Source organism: Nestor notabilis, unplaced genomic scaffold (genome assembly GCF_000696875.1).
Source record: "Nestor notabilis isolate BGI_N333 unplaced genomic scaffold, ASM69687v1 scaffold22704, whole genome shotgun sequence".
In the NCBI taxonomy this organism is placed as follows: domain Eukaryota; kingdom Metazoa; phylum Chordata; class Aves; order Psittaciformes; family Psittacidae; genus Nestor; species Nestor notabilis.
This window is the reverse complement of record NW_009924664.1, coordinates 6,195-27,720: the sequence shown is the minus strand read 5'-3', so window position 1 is coordinate 27,720 and position 21,526 is coordinate 6,195. Positions and strand designations below refer to the sequence as shown.

The following is a 21,526-nucleotide window of genomic DNA, read 5'->3' as shown; positions in this document are numbered from 1 at the left end:
TGCTGAACAAGTTGGCTTGGCACACACATGTTTGGACAGGCCTTAAGCAGGCTGAGTGCTTGTGTAAAGGGTGGGGAATATTTCTGCTGAATAGAACCCAAGGTCAACCCATTGTGTGAGTTTGTATGTGAGAAGGGGAACAAAGGTTCTGGCTTCAATAAAATTAAATTAATTCATGTCTTGACTGGTATGTAGTCATTTAATTTTTATTACAGCCAGAACCTTCAGTCTGCTTCAGAAATGCACATTAAAAATATTATTGCTAGAAAACAGAGGGAGACAAAAGCAATTATGTAACAAGATTTCAGCTAATTGTCTGTCAGGTTAACTGAGTTAATTTTTAATTCTAAAAGAAATACATGTAACCAGTGAAAAATAAAATCCTATTATCTTTTGGGGATCTATTTCTAGAGAATACAACCTGGGCCACCAAAGTATTAAAAGAAATTTGTGAAGGCTTGCATGAAGTAAGGTGTGAAATGAATTTTAGCTTGGGTCGCCGCTTCCAAAGACAATCTCCAAGGCTCTGCGATAGGTAAAAACAGAGCCTGAGCTTTGCTGCTGCTTTGCTGCTGGTTTGGTATCAGCTTAGAGTTTTGCAGTCAAGTGTTCCCAAACTGTGATCTGTGGAGCATCTCTAAAGAATGAATGAGAAGCTAACAGCACATTTACTCCAGATTCAAGTGCATGTTTTACAGCCTTCTCAGAGGACCCAGTTTTGTTAAAGCTGGTTTGATTCACATAACACAGAACACCATCTTTCTCCATACTTTTACTACTAAGGTTTGACAAAAGAGACACAGTAAGATTGGGAAGGGACAAGCTTTGACAATCTGACTCCTTTTTGTTCCACTGACAGTTTGGTCTGCAACTGGGCAGCTCATAAGTGTTATAGAAACAGTAATAGATAACAGTAGGGAAAAAAAATTGTATATAAAAAAGGGAGGGGGAGGGAGGGAGTGTTCTGGTTTATGGCTCATAGCATCCTCCAACTTCCTTAGTGATTTATTTGGAATATGAATCTCCTACATTCTCCTGACATTTATCTGAAGGTGGCGAAAGTTCATTTGCTGTAATTACTAGTCCTCAGTAAATAAAAAAGAAAAACTTTCAGGGAATTACATGGTCTCACTGCACAAAAAATAGTGTCAGTACCCACGGTCATTAATCCTGCATCACCACACAAAACACATTCTCTTTCAGGTTCTCACACAGATTTAGAGCATATCAAGAAAAGAATCTGAAAGAAATACTTAAAAGAATATAAACCAGACCTCAAACCCAGAGTATGTTTATGAAGTCTTAAAAGAATATAAAAAAAGATCTCAAACCAAAAGTATCTGTTTGAAGGTTTTCTGCAAAATATTTCATTTTCAGGCTGCACTCTGCAAAGACAGGGACAGGGAACTGTCATTTCCTGCTGTACCTTTAGCTACATTCAGTGAGGTCTCACTCCTCAGCTGTCTAATGTGGAAGCCGCTGACATAGATAAAATTGGAGACATTTATCTTGGCACGTGACAAAGTGTCTTATCAGCCTCATTAGTGGCTTAGTACGTCTCATCAATCTTTAGTATACCCAGTGGTAAATGCTGCATGCCTGACATTGGAGAGGAATAGGCACATACCAGAGAGGCCAGGTTGATGATCTGTGTAGTCATGAATAAATTTCGTCTTAATAAAGGTGTCTAATGCTCACGGAAAGTGATAGCCTTGAAGAATGAGTCTTCTGTTTATCTACCCAACAGGTGCAGGATGGCCAGTGTCAGTAGCTGCCAAATTGTCTCAAAACCTTGACTTGCAGTTACTGTGACTCGGAGCAAGGAGGGTGCTCAAGACCATCTGTCCCTCTTTAGCCAGACTATCAGAAGAGATCCAGTGAAGGACTTTCGTAAGACGGATGGATGTGTGGAACTGGACCAAAATCACCAAGCTCACTTTGTACAGGCCCCCTAGGAACTGGCAAATGGAAATGGCTTTACAATATTGCCAAGATAGTTAATTGGAATCACTGAAGTTCATGGAAAATGTAGTCTGCATAACGGCACACTAAATCCACAGCAAAGATAGAACAGACTCTCTCCTCCTTGGTCACCGTTTCCGTGATTCACCCAGATGACTGATGTTTGAAACAGCCATGCTCCACAGATCTGTTCTGGCTTATTTGGCTCCACTGAAGCATGGGTTTTGTCAGACTGTAGATAATGGAAAATTCACAGATGAGAAATACAGTTGAATACAACATCAGCATGAGAGTCTAAATTACATAGTGAAGAAAATAAAACTATAAAGAATAGCCAGGTAATTGCAGAGCATGGGACTAAAGGGAATCAGAATCACATGGTGGGCACAAGGAAAAACAATTTCTTCCTAGGACCAGAAGCTGTAACAGAGGTCGAGGAACATATAAAGTCCTGTACTTAAAGCTGCCCCTACTAAACATTCTGACCAGAACAGTAAAAAGAATTTATATTATGATTAAAAAAAGCAAAAAGAAAATTAAGAAAAAAAACAGTATCTGAAACAACACTGTGAAATATAGCTTCTAAAAGAAGATATTTATCATCTTAGCCTGGTCTGTTGTTTGGTTTTGTTTATTTGTTTCTAGTAAATCCATGGCTCTTCTAGCAAGTAGAGAGAATAGGATCAGCCAGAGCATGGCTGGTATGAAATTGAAATCACAGAACTTCAGAAAGAGGAATTATTTTCTACATGCATACAGCAAATAGCAAAAAGGGGCAAAAACAATCAGTTTCAAGCTTCCCGAAAAGGCTTTGGCAAGAGACTGCAGTAATTTGTGACACAGGCCAAAAACTAACAAATATAGCTGCCCAGAATAAAAAAAAACCACTGGCAACAAAAGACAGATGCTGACAAAGCTGGACTTGAAGAATTTGTATTTTATGTGGACCTGGTTTAAAACCAAACTGTGACTCTCAACTTACTCAGGAACAGTTTCAACTTGGCTAATACTCCACCCATAACAGACTACTGTGCAAATTTATTTTACTGAAGCATGAATCATTACAGCCCATACAAGTGTTTCTTTCCAAAAGCTTTGCTCAGAAATATTTATGGGCTTAAAGGAAAATGTACAATGGCAATTGAAGTGTTTGCCAATTACAAACCAGTTCATCAGCATATTCACATACATATACAAAATTCCTTTATTATAGGCTGAGACTTGATTCATCACTGATAGTAGAGTAGTACTGTACAAACACAGTGGTGCACAGGCTACACCTCAGTGTGAAGAAGGATTTTGCACATCCCAAGGCAGCAGAAGAGCACAACATCTCTTATTGTTGCTGGCCTTTGAGACTCTCAGAGAAGGCACCTTCAGCCAGTCCTCTGGAATCCAAAGCAATCCATATCTGTACAGCTCTCAAGATATTTCTTACTCTGCCCTTTTGGATAGATGGCTACTGATTGCTGACCTGAACAATACATCTACCACCAAAGATACAAACTTCTCTATGCTTAAGCTGCTGGTATCAAGATGACACCCATGAATCTTAAACACAAACTGGTAACCAGCTCCTACATAGGGGTATGTACTCAACTGCATACCTGAAGTTATTCTAATGAAGCCTTTACCATTCTCTATTTATTAAAAGACCTTCACTAAAGCTTATACTGGCGCAAGTATCCCTAAAGAATGAAATATGCTTTGTTTCTTTTCTATGCCAGTTAATCAATTAATGATGAAATCAATTTATCATCATCCTTTAAACTGGGAGTTCAAAGGTTATGGGAGCACCATAAGCGGACGAAGCATTTTAGGACTGATGTAGTGCATACACCTTCCTCTATACAACCCAGACACTGCTCCATATGTATCCAAGGATACTGCCACTCCCCATCACCAGCCACTCCTGATACACTGGTTTTCCACTGTGAACTGTACTCCTTTTTTTCCAGACATCATTCTTTCCAGGATGCAGTCCTCCATTCTGTGGGTAGGTCCTGCATTCTTTGTTCCTAGATGTATGACCTTCTACTTGGCTGCATTAAAGCATATTTTATTGGAATAAGCCAGTACCTCAGATCACTCAGTGTAACTGAGAATATAGTTTGGAACCATCATGTTTAAATGAAAGTAGTATGGATGGCTTCCAAATTCTGGGAAGGTTCGTTCCCCAGATTCATTCTGAGAGAGATTTGATATAAAAATGTGTAGGAGAGCCAGGATTACTTATACTGAAAGATAAACAAAAGGATTACATTTCTATCTACTAGGAACCAATGGAAATGTGTCTCTAAAATGACCTTACCTTTCATCTTGACCGAGTAGAAGGCAACAGCCTCACCATTTCTCCAGAGTATCTTGGCACACTCGGTGGCAGAGTGAGGTAGAAAGAATGCATCATTAGCTGAACTCCCTTCCAGCATTCCAAAGATAATGTAGTTCAGAACAAAGAGGACAATCCTTTCTTCAAATGTCTGGACCTTAGAGAACAAACAAAAGCAGACCAAAGAAAAATGAAGCAGAGCACAGTATTCTGTGTTTCATAAAAGGCTTCAAAATCGAAAGGTACTGGGAAGGAGGAGGTCAGGAAACATGAACACTTAATTTGGGGAAAAACACCTCATGAATTGCTTCAAACAGAATAATAAAAAAGGTTTTCCCCAGTGCCCACCCTCTATCTAGAGGATGTAGAATAATCTAGTAACGATTTATAAAGCTTGGCATATCTCCTGTTGTCACAGAGAGGAATTCTAAAGTAGCAAGAAAAGAAGTATCTTGACTGTAGTCACAGCAAACCAGTCACAGATTTGGAAATGGGATCAAGGCAATCTAATCTACCCAAAAGTGAGATAAAGACAAGAGTCACTGTGTTACCCTGGTCACCTCTCCCTATTAGCTGCCCTGCATCAAAGAACTTTACTGGCTCAGGACTTTACTGAGGTAGATACTATACAAAACAGAGAATAAATACAGTCCCAAACAGCTTATAATAGCTGTCCCAAACAGTTTATAATCTAGGTATAACATGAACTGTTAGTTTTTATGCCATGCTTCTTACGAGACCACCAACAGGACAGGGAGGTGGAAAAATATAAAGGAACAAGACTATCTCATTCATCAAGGTAAAAAGTACTGCCAACAAGCTTTATATGAATGCTGACAAAGAAAATGGGAGTTTCCACAAGTGATGACAACTTACCCCTTAGCAATGACATAGAAGGGGCAAGTTTTCTATTTTCAGATATTTTTCTATTCTCTGTTGATACAGCAGACTCTTGAAAGCCTGAAGGCCTATGTTTCTGTTCCATCTTGTAAGGATTGAAGCCTTCAGTTCAGCTACTCACAAAAAGCCTACTTAATTCAGTGAATAATTCAACTCTATGCATGGCAGATATTGGGGAATGATACAGGATTAGAATAATTAAGACCAAAGTTGGACACAGAGGGTTTGCTATGAAACAGAACTGACTTAACAGCCTCATGGCAACACAAAGCTCACATCCGACTTCTTAGTTTAAGCAGACTACAGGTTACCCAAATCTCTCAAGTTATAAAAAAGTAGTTGTTCCTTACTAAGATAATTTATTTGAAAAAAAGAATTACATATATAGAACCTATTAAATAACAACCATTTCATAAAATGAACACACTATAAACATTATCCAAGGTAAAAAAGTTCATAACTAGCTAAATAAGACATTGTTCCAAAGGGTAGTGACACCTTCCAACAGTCAGTCAGTCAAGCAACACTAACACGGAGAGTTACTGCTAAGGTAGTAATTAGGTTTAGCTGACTACTCCTTTAGTAGGCAGAGAGGGTAAACTAAACCCAAACCAACATAAATCCCACAGCTAAATCATCAACTGCATGCAGAAAATTGCTTAGGGAGGGTTAATGTGCATGTCACTGTGTAATGGGAGATGTGAACTACCTCATGAGCCACACAGCCCAGAACTCATGGGTTATAAAGCATGAGCTATAGGAGACCACAGACAATTACATGTGATTGTTCTAGCTGGAAAGTTCCAGGGTAAAGGCAAGTGTTTAAAATAGCATCCTTACCGAAATGAGCCCATCTCTAGAGGGATCAGCTGTCTTTACTACATCTTCAACAGGCCACCAACACTGGTTCAAATAAACTGCCAAAACTACAAAAAGAAAGAGACAAGAGAACACGTAAGCTGCAAATAAATACAAAGTTAGTTCTGAACCTTTCCACAAGCAGCCTCTGATCTACTTCTCCCTCCAGCTGGCTCCAGTTTGATCTGCTGTGAGACAGCAGAACAACAGTTGTATTTCAATTTCACCTCTGTGTCCCCCGACATCCAATTTTCAGTACTGCACGAGGCATCAGGTAAAGGGAATTTTTCTCAGGAATTGATGCAACTTTGGTGTGACACCCTGTGTGCCACGTGAATAAAGCACATCCTGCATAATATCTGTTCAGCAGCACAGTAAGTTTGAGTGGCATTTGGGACAGAGAGAGCTACCTAGCTAAAGGTTACATCTGCAAAGTTTCTTTCAGGCTGTCCCCTGCCCACATGTATACATGCCCCTATTTGCACCCACACAAGTCAAATACAAGTTTTCATATCCACTTCATCAACTACCTTTTCAGCTGCCTATGTGATTGAATTTCTACATATCTGAAACCTTAGAGGACAGACTCCTAAATCTCTGCATGGACAAATGTTCACACAAGTTCAAATGCATATGGAGAAAATCCTATCGCCGAAGGACAGACATATGCACATATAAGTAAGATACGTAGCCCTGAAGCAGAAATGCATTACCAACCTACACATAAGTCCTTATGTAGGTGCTATGCAAAACTTGCACCCCACTTCTCATCCTTCCTCAATTTTTCACATATGCAGAAACATGTATTTAAACCCTACTCCTACATGTTCATCTACAGAATTCACTGTCTGCCATTAGATGTATAAGAGAAATACTGAAGCAGCAACAGTGACGCAAAAATTGATCCCAAGCTCTGTTCAAGTAAGAAAAGTTTTAACCCAGGGTCATTTCGAAGGATATAGAATAGATTTCAAAGGCTTAGATTAAGTTTTAAAATAAAACCAGAAATTTGCTCATTTATGACACATCAAGAAGCAAGTATTTCAGCGAAAAGAACTTTCATCATGGTGACGTCCACCTAAAGAAAGCGCATGGCCACAATTCCAGGATTGCTCAAGAACATCACTACCTTTGCTATCTTCAAACAGGGCAGCTATCATCCCCATTTTGAGACAAAAAGATAAAACGTAATACAGGAAGTATGTTGCAAAGAACAGCATGGAATTCACACCTCTTGAGTCCTAAGAGAGTGCACTGTCTGTGGCTTTCTAAGCTACCCAACTAGGGACAAACCTAAGAAAGTTAAAAACCAGCTATGAGTTAGAGACAAATGAACCCACAAGGAAGTGAAATGGCTTTAACAGGATTCACCATTTACCTGGTTTAGCCTCAGGTTATACAAATGTCATTGATGAGCACAGGTTAGTTTCCTTTTTTTGCCTCAGCCTCTACCAACTCCCACTGGCTTTAAGGCTGGAGATTCTGCTTAACTAACTTATAGCTCAAATAAATTATTAAAGCATGTGCCAAAAAGTGTTACACTTTGTGTACTGGCTTAACAATGAAGAAAGTATTGCACGCAAGGGCAGATGCCTGTTCATAGCACCAGATTCAATTCATTAAATATTATGCACTTACTTGCATGGAGTCTCATACTTTTTCTGTGATGGATTCAATCTGTTCCCTCAATCCCTTCGCTCTGCTTTCAAATGCAAGCAGCCACTGCTCCATTACACATCCATGAAACATGCAGCTACAATGGGAGCTGAGTCAAAGGGGACAGAATGGGCTAAACGTGGACTTTAATGGGAGCTGCATGGATGGTTGGCACATAGTTCAGGCATTTAAGACACATAGCAATGGTCAGGAAAGTTTGAAAAAGCTTTGAGGAAAATGGGAAGGTGCATAACCATGTTGTAAGGAGCTACTTTTATAGAACATTTACTGTGCTATTCAATAATTTAAATGTGTGGAAGGGAACACTAGTTGACATAGCAACTGTCACATCACATTACTTGAGCAACCTGATCTATATGGATGCCTTCCCTGAAGGAAAAACATTTCTCCAGATTTCACACAAACATATGTACTTTGCTTTTTGTTATCATTTTTCAAGTCAACATCTGGTCCGCAGTTAAATCCATCCATGCTTCCCCATATTCTCATTTTCATTTTATAATCAACTTTCAGGAACACTATTTCAAATGCAAACATGTCTTGGGAGACCACATGTTCCTTCACTCTCCTTTCCCGGTCTTGTTCTAAGACATTTGGTTACATTCAACTTACCATAAGAGATCAAGTTAGTGCTGACAGTAGGTGACACACATCACCCAAACCCTGTGTATATAATTACAATGACCTTGCAATTGCAAGACTTTATATGCTTGATCTTGCAACTGCAAGACTAGGTGAAATGGATTAAGTCCACTACATTTCAGTTCACAACTAATGGAGTATATACATGCTTAGTTGGGTGGCTTGTCCTGTAAGCACCAGCTTGCTAAACCTCAGTATTTTGATCACTTGCAGTCAGACAAACATATTCAGAGTGTTGCAAGAAGCTAGGAGCCTGTGAAGCACACGATTCCATATGGGTATTTGGAATACAGCACTGAACAACACGGACTTGAATTAGGCACTAAGCATAATGCAATTGTGATTATGAAATGCCTCTTCTTGCTAGGCAAACGTGGATCCCTTCCCAACCCAGGCCTGGATTATATTTTCACTTTCTAGGCTATGCTGGCCAAACGTTCCCTCACGGGTGTGCAACTATTTGAATGAAATGTGCTCATCAGGACTCTACGCAGTGTAAAGCAGAAAAATCAAAGCAACATCCAGCTTGGTACTTCTGCTCCCCCAGCCTTCATCTGAATTGCTGATATGCATCCCTCAGTCACAAGCTAAATTAAAGGCAATGCTATATATGACAGATGTACTTGGAGTTAGTTTAATAAATACAGAATGCAACAGTTCTTCACCTTAGATAAAGTCACCTTTACCTTAATTTTGGCAGTATTTCAGATGGATGACACACTTACAGTGGCTGCTTTTGCCAGATTTCCACCTTGGAAGGAGCATGGTAAATTACTCCAAGTAGATCCATGCAACTGAGCCTAAGTCAGTGCCAACACTGGAGGAAGCTCAGAGAATACACATCAAACTGCATTCTGCAGCACCAACATACTCTGTATAGCTGTGCTCCCAGTTCCCTGTATTTAAACTGGAATAAGAGCCTGTCCCTCTCTTTCCTAAGAGTCTTATTGAAATAAATACATTATAGCTTGGGAGGCATGAAGATGCTGCAGCAATGGCAGCCATTCAAGTATCTCAGATAGATCTCTTTCCTGCAACCAATTACATTTTCTTCTACAATTCCAGTTTTACTCAGTGATTTGTTGCAAATGCCTTGTGATAAATGTTCCATGGCATCTAACAGTTATTGTAAATTATTATATACAGTAGGCAGAAAACGCCACAATAGGGTATGTTTATTTAGTGTTATCAAGATGTTAATCACCCGTGCTATGCTCTGGAAGCCCTTACAACACAATTTACATTCCCATACAAATATCTGTACAGATATACTAACAGAAGAGTACACTCAGCCCATCAAAAGTAAATTACAAATGCTCCCAACCAAGACCAAGTCCTCTGGAAAAGCTGTCATACCCATTTTCTCTTTGAAATATGCAGGTCATTTCAGACCACAAGCTACGCATCACTTCTGGACAACTCATCTGATCAAGGTGATCAGATATAAATCTCAGTGTTGGAATCAAGGACCATGTTTGCATTAGCAAGACTAACACTATCAAAACTGAATTCACAGAGCAAAACATTTGGCACAGACAGCCTGATGTTCACAAATTCAAGCCTGGTCCTGAAAACTTAAAGCCTATTTGAGGTTGAGGTACATCAGTGTGCTTCTGGAGTACAGCTTCTAATTTCATATCAGCCAAAAGCAATCCAGTTCACACACTCCGAGAGTGCTTCCTGATGTGAGCTGAAGCACAGTATGTGGGGACAGCCAGGAAATTTGCTTCTAAGAACACTCCTGGTGTGAAGTAAAATTAAAATAAAGATCCACTGGACAGCACATGAGAAAGTGAAGAGCTCAACCCCAGCAAGACTGTTTCTCCCATCTGGATGGGACTTGAGTTCACAAGGAAAGTGTAAAGCTCAAGGGAGGAAGAAAATCACACAACCTATTTAGTGTTTTAACTTTCTGCCCATGTCCTTAAGGAACAATGAGCGAGTCAGTAAGTACTGCTTTTCTCTGAAGAAACTGGTTTTGAAACAATTGGATCTGTTCAGTGGTCAGAACAAAAGGTCATATAGGTAAGCAAATCCAGATGGACTTGCCACATTAACACAGTCTGCTGCCATGGGAGTCAGTTCCAAAACTGTTGAACTGTGAGAAAAATCCTTGGACAGAACAGTTCAAATGGATATACCCATATGTATTAGGTATGCACACACATATACACACACCCCAGCAGGCTTTAGAAAACTAATGAAAATTGATTAAAATTCATCTAAAGGGGAAAAAAAAATAAAAATCACATCAGCCAAATCTAATGTGTGTCAAAAGACTGGCCACATGTTTATAGCATATAAAATCCAGAAACAAAGAATTTCCAGTAAAATCCTTTAAATCATACTTTGAAAAGGCAATATTAAAAGCCAGATGATGTAGCCTTAAACAACCAGAGTTAGTGATCTCTGTGAGTATGGGCTGGTGACTCAAGCTAAACTTTTGCAAGGGGGTCACAGCAGCCAGTCAGTCTGTAGTTTATAATAAAATAAGGTGTTTATTCTGCTAGGTTCAAGCTTTTAATAGAGATAGCTATCATTTAATTTAGGCTCCAATGTGGACTTGTTTGACTTGTTCCTGTGGGAAATCATTTTTACCTCGTGTACATGTACCTCATTAATACTTGTTGTTCCTAACACTATTACATCATTTCACTGAAGGTTTGTGCTAAATGCACTGCTTTCACCTGCATTTATTTAATAACTCTATTTTTGCATTGTAGTTGTTACAGATCCCCATTCCTCTTGTGCAGCCTAAACTAACTTAATGCTCTTTTTAACCACATTCCATTGAACATGAGTCAGTAGCTCTGCACAACTGCACTCACAGAGCAAGTTTGGCCTCCAGTGTAGACGTTCCTCTCCTTTACCACACCAGTGCCTCTCTCTCTTCAGAAAACCATGAATGGAATATATAAATTAATGTCAGAAAAGTAATTCTATATCAATAGTTTTTGAGGGACCAGAAAGTCTTTTGACTACACTTGTAACTTGGAAAGGTCTCCTACTTTCAACTATGTGAATCACAACCCATTAGCAAACATCCAATTGAAATCATATGTAAAAGGAGCTGGGAAACTCTGCAGTGTTCACCTCTAACCACAGATGATTTTAATCTGTTTTTTGTTCTTATGAAGAAATTTCCTGGTTATAGGGTTTGGACTGAATAATGAACACTTAGTTACACTACTAGTACCTGTTCTAGAAGTGTAAGATCTTTATCTGACACACTTTGGAACTGAAAAGAGAGTGATAAATTTCTTTGCCTTGCCTTTGCTGTATTATTAAGAATACTGGCTATTAAAGCCTTTCAGGCTTATCCTTTACAAAAATAAAGTATGTTTTTAATGACAGATGTTGTTAGTTTGCTGCTACATTTGGAAGCTGCAAGTTTAAGATGTTTCACGTGTTCTACATTCCCTGACACAATGGGTCAATGCATAGGTTCATGTCTTTGTTGTAGCTGTTTCCAAAATTTTATAGCCCATTGCTTCACAACAGCTGCAACACTCTTCATTTAATCTAGGTGGGTTGCAACCTGGGCTTTTGATACCAGGCAACTTGGAGCCAAGCTTCCTGTTGGTGATATCAAGACGTGTTACTTACTTTGCATTTACATTTTTTTGACATTCCATAGTCAAAGACACATGCCTAAGGGAGTAAGTAGGAAGAAATTAGGCTGTGTCTGAAGATACTGTGATCCTGATAGCAGGGAGATAAAAAACTTAGATACAACTGCTGATCAAATCTTAATAACCTGTTGATACTTTAAGCAGTGACTCATGAAACAGAAACACCAGTAAGCACATGCTGACTTCTACTGCCTGTAACACAACTTCAGTGTGTCCCTGTCAAGCTGACACATGGCTGCAATAGGAAAACACCAGCATTACTAGCAGCAAGCACGGCAAAGCTGGTAAAGTTTAAAGAGTATCTTGGGAGAACTGCCAAATAAAATAGATTTAACTGAATTCCTGAGCATGGTCTCACTCTAGATTTACCCCTCACATACCAGTACTGGAAATACAAGGCAATTAAAGCCAGGACCGAAGAAGATACCATAAAGTTAAAATAACATTAATAAGAATCAGTAAGACCTAATACATTTTCACATACATATTTACTATTTTCATAAGGATTTCCAAATTCTATCCAAACTATGCTTTAAATTTCACATCATCCTGAATTAGAAAAATATTACCCCTCTGAACAGACTCTGAAAGAGACACAGATTTACCCAAAGTGATTTTTCAGCTACCAGCAGGGCTATTTACACATAGAAGCTCTGACTGTCAATCCTCCCTTCTGATCAGTAGACCACCAACACAAATCCCTGCCACGGAAACTGAATCCACTTCATATTCAAAACAAACCCCCAAATATTTAAATATACAAGCAACAGACCATCTTAAAAGAAACGAAAGCACAACTACTCAAACTTCAAAATATTTTGACCAATTCTAACCTGTCTCTTTATCCTTTGGATCAGTTAACAGCAACATTTTGCAAGTAGTATTATTTCAGTAGAGAGGGACAAAACACACACAGGATTCTTCAAGTTTAACCTAAAAAACAAACAAGCCCTGTAGCAGTTTGTACTGCAATGCTCAGAAGAAGTTATTTCATGTTATTAGATGCACTTAGGATATGTTTTACTAACATTCATGGGATAAGCTTAGCACAACACTGTCTCAATCCTGAACTTCATGGCACTGAAACATACATAATATTCTAAGATTTTCAGTAAGTAATGTTAATTTAAAAGAAATCAAGCTACCAAAGTTAGTAAAGACTTTAAAACCGACTTAATAAGATTGGTACATAACCTGGCTTTGAAGACTGCTACATGCAGACAAATAGAGTTATGAAAGACCAGACACATGAAATAAAAACAAATACAACTTGCACTTCTTACAGCATCGTCCAGCTGAGTACTTGTGGTGTTTTGCAAACAATGAATTAAGCCTGAGGGCACAGGGAGTATCAAAGCATTAGGGCAGTGCCTGGGCAGTTTATCTTTGAGGCACAGGGAGGGCGGATAATTGGCACAAGGTGGTTATGTTGAAGGCAAAGCTAAAATCAAAATGCAGCTCTCAAGCTCTCAGTCTTAGACTAAACTTCTAAATGATGTGACACATAAACACAAAATTGCTGTGCTCAAACAGCTCTATATGCATAGAGATGACGATTTCCATATGAATATTGCAAATGCTGTCATGTAAGTTTAGGTACAAGGCAAAGAGCGTGTGTGATTTAGCACAGTATGTACTGTACTTTCAAAAATCTGGTCCATTGTGTATGTGTGGGTGTGCCTCTCTCTCTAATTGCACCCATTTGTCAGTTTGCTCTGAAACCCAAATCAGTCATGTGATACATTTAATATTTCTTGGTGCATGGAAGGAGTAGTATGAATATGGATTATTCAAGATAACGACTTTAAGTTGAAACTGGTGTGCGCTGGTTTAGGAGTGCCAAAATCCTGGGATCATCTACGTAAACACTGGGCTCCAAGAAAAAAATAGGAAACTGTCTGAAATCTGTATTCATGAGCTTCCCAAAACCTCAGTATGTTCTGGGGATTCAGTCGTTCTTTGCATACTTCAACTACAACAGCATCCATGTCTTTATGGCACCTGGGAGCATTACTATAATGAAAAGGCCAGTCCCATTTCCAATACTGCTATGATTGGTATTTTGTTTTATAAGGTAATGTGCACTTTCACAGGTGCTAACAACATCAGCAGGAGCCAAGCATAGCTTTCTGTGTATGAACTGCTGCCAATGAGCTTCCATTCTGCCTTTCACTAATCCTTGCTATTTGTGTACTGAATGCTTGACCAAAGACCATGCCGTATCAAAAAGAAGTTCTGTGACCGAGCAAGTGGGCTGACAGCCACTTAACACTTGCTAAATAATTACTCATGGTTGCTGGTCCTGCCACTTGAAACATGCTTTAATTCAAATGCACAGAGAAAAAGAAGCCTGGAAACTGCACCCATTATTCAAACACCAAAATCCTCATCCTTCAAGTTGTAGGTATAGAACAGAGATTGTTAGCTGGGATGTTCACTGGGGATGGGAGCTTTACCTTATTACATTTATTTTTAATTACAAAGCATCAACATCCTTTGAACTATTTATTAGAGAGCATAAGGAAAAAAACAATACAGCAAGAATATTACCATTACTTATGCCCTTGACTAGCTGTCTGACTGCAGATTAGATTAGACCTGAATTAAATGAATGCACAGAGAAATGTGTTGCTATGAGACTCAAACCAGTCATGTGATATATTTAAGCTCTGATGACAAGCCACAAAATCAAGACAGTTCTGAATCAAACAGCAGAAGTCCACCTTTAACTGATCTCACTGTGTCTCGCTATTTATTGCAGGAACACACACAGCACTGCCTGGGATCTTAACTTACCCTGCCTTCTAATGGAACAGCGAATGAGCCTCTCCAAGTACAACCAGGCACGAAAGGCTGAGGACACAGAGCCCTGAACTGGGGGATCTTTGCATTCTCAGGTTTGTTTGTATTTAACCCTACACAGTCCACTAGAGGGCATTAAAAGAGTATTTAAAGCCAGTTACATTCACGGCTCAAAGCTACCCACCTGAAACGGTGGTTTTCTGGAAACTACTGCATATTATTTTCTTGAATTGTGAAAAAGCCACCGTATTCCAAACATCTATTTCAACTAATCCACTTACTGGTTTGACAGTACAATAACAGTTAGCCCAGCACACCTTTTATGACTTAGAAAATGCCCAGAATGAAAGGCTTCATAGGTTGACTGAAATCAGAGTTTTTAATAGGCCTGCTCAGTCAACTCCAATGCATTCCCCCCAGGTGGCTCAGGAACGGACCCTAAAGCATTGGCACCTACAGTATTTATACCACCTATCAATCACATCTGATCAGAATTCCTTTAGGAGAACCCATGTTCAAAATCGTCAATATAAGTATTGGGAAGAATGGAAACAGAAGACAGACTATATCACAAAACCTGTGTAAAGTGCACAATAAAGGCAGGAAACAGAGCTGCATCAAGGTATAAACATCTATCAAATTCAATTTTTATTCGGTCCTATAAGGAGGCAGCTCAAGCTGCAAAGTTCAGCTGAGTACTTCAAACCCTCATCCACACTCAAGAGGGATTTAAGGTTTGTAGTTTAAGCTTATCTCTCATTTGCAGCATGGAAACCATTTGAAATCATGCAGAATCTGCTGATTTTAAGAGATTTGTAATCTGGCCACACCAGGTTACCCCTATTCACAGACTATGAGCACAACCAACAAACTAGTTTGCAACTATCTAGCTTGCAGTATGAAAAACATCAGCCTCATACCTCTTCTCCTCCAGGGATTGAAAAAACATCAGGAATGGACAACGATTTCTTCACTAGTTCTTCATAGTATGTTTCAGCACCTGCTTGCAGGACCTCTGGATCTCCTGCTAATGTGTCTACCAAGTAAAGGCAACCTGTAGTTAAAATAAAACACAAGATATTTCTACTTGTTAAATGAACTAATGAACTAAGACACATGAGTATTAAAACCTCTGTTTCCCCAGCAGTTGCTTGGTGTATCAGGGCCCTTACTGTTCCCATTAGTGCCTTTGGTATAAACCTAGTCTAAAATAGTAATGCTGGTAAAAACCTCTCTATATGTTATTTACCTCTTGACATGCAATTTTACGAAGCAGAACCATGACAGCATCAAATCACATTTGTTTCCTTTGAACAACAACAAGCAGAGTCTCTAATTCCTCTAGGTGTAAGTAACTTGCTTTAAAGCTGGAAGAGCAAAACCATAAGAAGTCTTCAAAACACAGCCTCAGTTTTAGTACTGTCCAAAAATACAACAGGAAAAGAATTCCACAGCTTCCACTCTTTCTTGGAAGACTGCCCCTCTATGGTCAGCCCATGACCTGTTGTGTATCACTAGTTTTCTCTCTCTTTTTTGAGTAACTTCAATTGGGCTCTTTCACAATGAAATGATGTAAAACAATATTACACAATTTACCTGGGAAACTGCAAAAGATGATAGTTACTATCACAGTAACTAGTTACTAAAAGATGATAGTTACTACCATCTTTTATGCAACAGAGTTTCTGATCTTTGAGACTCAGTGCTGAAGGGTATTCATGCAAGGTGTTTGTGAACAACATGCAAACACAAACTACATACATCTGATGCCTGTTACCTAAATGCAAAGTTCAGCTCAGTGCTCGTGAGGAAGCAAGCAGCCTGCTCCTGATGAAACAAACCAAACTGACTGGTGGCTCATCACTACCTCAAGATAAAAAACATCACAAGAAATGGATTAGCAGCCCAAATAATACGCTGCCAGTCTTCTATTGTATGGAGGAAATGGTTACAGTTTCAGGGGTTTCAATCAACAAGATACACCTGCAACTTGTGTAAGCCCCAAACTGAGGACAAAATCTTCTATCACTCTGCTATAGTTGTAACCTTAGTTCTGGATCCTCCACTTTCAATCATGGTTTGCTCTCACATGGCAACTCCTGTGACCCAAGTTTAATGACAAATAACTACACGGACAGTAAGTGCCAACTAAACAGCTGAGACAATGAACAGTTTTATGACAGACACTGCAAGAACTGTCTATGTACAGATTCAGAAACTATGAATCATTAAAGTACTATATTGAAAATGACACCTTTCTACATGAGAGTAGGAGCATGGGATTTGCCTACCAGGTCAGACTATTCACCCACGGTCTCACCACTATCCCTCTGGCAGTGATCAGTATCTGATGCCTCAGCAAAAGGGTAAGAAACTACAGCTGGTAATTCACCACTACCCAGCACTGCTTAAAATGCTTTAAAACACAATTTCCCTGCCCTTTGCAGACAAACAGCTTACATCCTGAGGCTTGACAGCAAAGCTATGTAGTCAGAATGCTGAAAAGAAGCTACCCTGTAAATGGTATTCATAGTATGTTTGTATGTGACAAAATGGGAGAGAAAACAGCATTGCAACACTGGTGAGTTGAGTCATGTTATAAAATCCTAGCCAGTACTTAGCAATGGCAGCTTTCCTCTGCAGCAGCCTTCCCTGGTGTACTGTGTAACATCAGCAAGCAAAGAAGCCATAGAAAGGAAAGAAATTAAAGAATATTATTAAAACATTTAGTAATTTAATGAAGTAGATTTACTAGTAAATTAATTCTTTATTAAAAAGCAGCATGTAAGACTTTGGTTTAGCACAAAGACAAATACTGGCCATGCTAATAAATACTATTCATGAGATGCTGGTTACAAAGCTACATCCTGCCATTGTTCTGCCAAGGCAACTTAATGAGCACAATCATGCTTCTTCCTCACTGAACAAAACAACTGGTACCTTCAAAGTTACCCTAACTTTCTGGTACATTCTGTGCTTGCATTCTAAGGTAATAGTGACCATTTGAAGGATGAAAAAATGTCACAGATTAAATAATGAGGCATTAGAGAAAACTTCTGATCAACTTAGCTTTAAAATAAAAGCAGCGCTTCTGTGTGTGGTTCAGTCCAAGCCCCCTTTCAGCATCTTGGGATACCAAAATTGCTAAGTTCCAAGGACAGCCTTTTAACCCAATGTGAATTACAGGATTTCACTTGAATTTGATCTTACCTAGCGGCAACAAAAGAGCACACTGTGGCAGCCAATCTGCTGGACAGCCAGCGAGCACTTCTTTCCAACAGGCCATGTGCACAAAGGGTTACCAGCTGCGGGAAGGAGGGAGTGAGGAAGGGGGGAGCAAGGGGAGCAGGAGGGGCGAGTCATAAAAAGGGGGCCTCTTGCTGCAACCACAGAGGAGGGACCATAAACCGTAAGGCGAGTAAATTTAGAACGGGAGGCCTACTGCATTAGAGGGATTCCTGACATTCGTGCTGAAGTGGCTGACATCTTAAATAGCCAAAGCTGGTAAACAAGGTCAACACATCATCGAGGTGGATTCTGTGGCAGCAGTGACAATGAAGGGTTTACAGACAGGTATCAGACTTTGTCTTTTACATAGCACCGGCATTCAGGGCAAAGGAAAAAAAACCAACTTATTTAGAAATAAATAAAAGAGAAATCTGGATGGCTGCATTTCCATTCCAAGCACATAGAATAGATTTTAAAGCAAAACCTAACATGTTTCTGCTTCTCCTCTCTTTTGTTTCCATGGAGCAGTCTGGGCCGCATTCTCAAGCAAGGATGTGTAAATGCATCTCTACTCACTCTAGTGATCAATTGCACTAAGAATCTGATTTAGAAAGTGAAAAGCTACAGCTAAACCCAGCTATACAAACACGCGGGTACTGCCCACACAACTCAGACACCTTTATGAGATCCTACCCTCCAGCACCTATAGGTACCTCAGGCTAAAATGTCACACGACTCTGCCAGTAAGGCAGAAATCAAGGCCCCTGTTTCAGTCCTGATCCCTAAACACAGCTTTTTCTAAACCCACTGCTATTCCACCTCTGATCTGCTCCAGAAGAAACAGCTGAATTTTATGGTGGTTTCATGAAGTGCACAAATATCCTTCTTGAGAGGTAAAAGTCAAGCAAAGTTCACCTCATTTATGATCCACAAAAATCAGTATGCGGGAATCCAGATAGATCTGATTAACACGCTTATGTTCTGCATCAGGTAGATAAAGAACAAATGCAGTCACAAACCAAAGACAATATTCTACCTTAAACTAGAACTTAATTTTTGTAGATTAGAGACAGACCTCCATCATTACAGATTCAGCAAAAATTTCATTCTATCAGTTAAAGTAAGCAGGAAATATTTTTGTATGGGCAAAGGAATTTCTTCTCAATACAACAGAAAACACATGGTGCACACACTCGTACGTGAAATTCCACAAGTGAAACTACAGACTGGTGTAATGCCTGAAGGTCAATGACAGAGTTCAATCTAGTCAGATATTCTGAAGATTCTTTCTGATGATCCTTCTATATCCTCTGCAACTAAACTCTGTGCCATAACAGAGATAAATTAACTAGGATACAGATAATCACGGACTTACCTCACGAACACAATGCTACAGCAAGTCAAATCACTATTATACCCCTCAAGCTCTCTTTTACTAGACTACTCCTTTTACTACCTATGTACTAGTTTTACTATATTGCCGTTATCTAAGAAATCAGTTACAACTTGGAACAACCAATTCTCTTTACAAAGATGTCCTAAATAATCACTTAAGTTTCAAATTAGTATGTAGTGCCACTATACTTAAATCCTTTCTGACCATAAAGGAAATACACCATTTACTAAACAAGAGATACTTGCTTTCATTGTTAAGAATTTTCTATTCCTGCAGTCATGGGTAGCTTACTAATACTGTTTCCTTAAGCCAACAAAGTTGGTGGTGCAGGTTTTTCAGACTAGGCACACCACTGAGGGATTGCTGGTACTCCCAAGAAAGACCTACTTGTTGAAAAGCCCATGTCAGAGATTTGCAAGGGCATTTAGGATGCAGCCAGACTGTAAAGCAAAATACATCAACCTCACCATAGCTGAAGCATGAAAAGTGTTGTGTCTGAAGTGAATTAATCATTTATCCTACAACTACTTTTTCATGTTCTACAAACACAGAGAATGATACTACAAGCATCCATTAAGAACTGTATGTTTACTGAAGAGCCATCAGCCACCACAAGACTTGTATCTGGACTGTGCATCTTTGGACATTTCTGCATAATTTTACACGTAAAGGTAAGAAAAATACTTAAGTCTGCATTCTAGTGGTGCATAAACAAGATAGAGAAAAAGAACTTAACATTTCTAACTTTCAAATTTCATCATGTTGTATTCAGTTTTGCCATTTCTAATGCTTGCAATAGCAGCATTGGTTTCATTTATTGGCTTTATTTTCATGCCAATATATTTCACAATTAAAAAAAAAGAAAAAGAACAGAACAAAGCAGCAGGTTTTAAGTGTTTCTGACAGCACTGTGAGGGGTTTTGTCCAAAAGTATTTTCCAATTCTTTTTTAATCAAAAAACACTTTGTAACTTAAGACAAACATGTGCATCAACACAAAATGACAGTATATTATGCCAATATTTAGGAGAGAATGTTCTTGTAATTAAACCAGGCAACTGAGACCAGAACTTCTGAGATTTATTCCTAACACAGGTGTGCTTTTGTGGCCCATAACCAATCACTTCGTCTTCTGTCTGGTTTCTTATCAGGTAACTGTATGTCTTATCTACCACTTCAAAAGGGTATGTGATGTTTTCCTTATCAGTGGCTCTGAAGTCACAACATATGAAGACAGAGAAGTCATATAACATAAATTGTTCCCTGTTCTTCTGTGGACTTTCATTTCCACACTATGGCAGCACAACCATGACAGTGTCTAGGACCTAAGAAACTTTTTTATGCCCTTCTAAATCATGCGCATAAGAAAAGTGCTTTCTGTTACCCTCTCTCAGGACTGGGAGCTCTGAGTTGAACAGCAGTGCTTAATATCAACTCTTCTCCTTTCCTTCCAGTGAGCTTGAACAACTCCATGCATGTGGTTATCATTAGACAACCATATTTGTTTAACCTTTCAGAGGAAGGAAGAGGTCTTTGGCAAGTTCCCGGGAGTACATGCAGAACCTGAATCTCATATCCTAAATTTAATTGAGCAAGTACATGTCAAAAACCCAAGTTCTAGTGTAAGTGAAACTTCAGTATCATTACAACGTGTGGTGGCAATGGAGCTACACTGGGCAAACACCGTGGTGTGATACCTGTCCAACATGGCAAGGCAGCTCTTAACCACATACTGTACATCATTAATGAAAACAACGTGCTTCTCCACTGCATTGCTTCCCACCATTACTAACAGAGCAATCACTCCTGGAACATAAAGGATGAAAAAGCACATTGGCACAAACAGGTTTCTATGTTTCCATTCAAAAATGCCATTTATGTGTTACTATTCCATCACAATAAAAAATGGCAAGAAGGGTTACAGAAGGCAAATCAAATACAAGTTTCTGTCTGTAAATCATTTTCTGCTGTGGAATCCATATACAAAGGCAGAAGGGAAATAAATAATCCTAATCCCATTCCCCGTTAAGGAACTAAACAGATGAGTTCAGCCATAGCTACATGTCATTACTGCAAATTCTGACACTGAAATGGAGGGCAG

General features: G+C 39.2%; 1 protein-coding gene across 1 annotated transcript in view; it reads right to left on the bottom strand.

Annotated features, from left to right (window-relative positions):
* FAM169B (family with sequence similarity 169, member B) overlaps nt 1–15,859 on the bottom strand; it is a 26,371-nt gene extending 10,512 nt beyond the window's left edge. The window contains exons 1-3 of the mRNA XM_010012719.1: nt 15,723–15,859; nt 6,032–6,117; nt 4,274–4,448 (exon numbers count right to left, since the gene is read on the bottom strand). Coding sequence (XP_010011021.1) covers nt 4,274–4,391 — 118 coding nt within the window. The 5' untranslated portion in view covers nt 4,392–4,448; nt 6,032–6,117; nt 15,723–15,859. The remainder of the gene's footprint in view (nt 1–4,273; nt 4,449–6,031; nt 6,118–15,722) is intronic.
* Between the last annotated feature and the right edge of the window lie 5,667 nt (nt 15,860–21,526).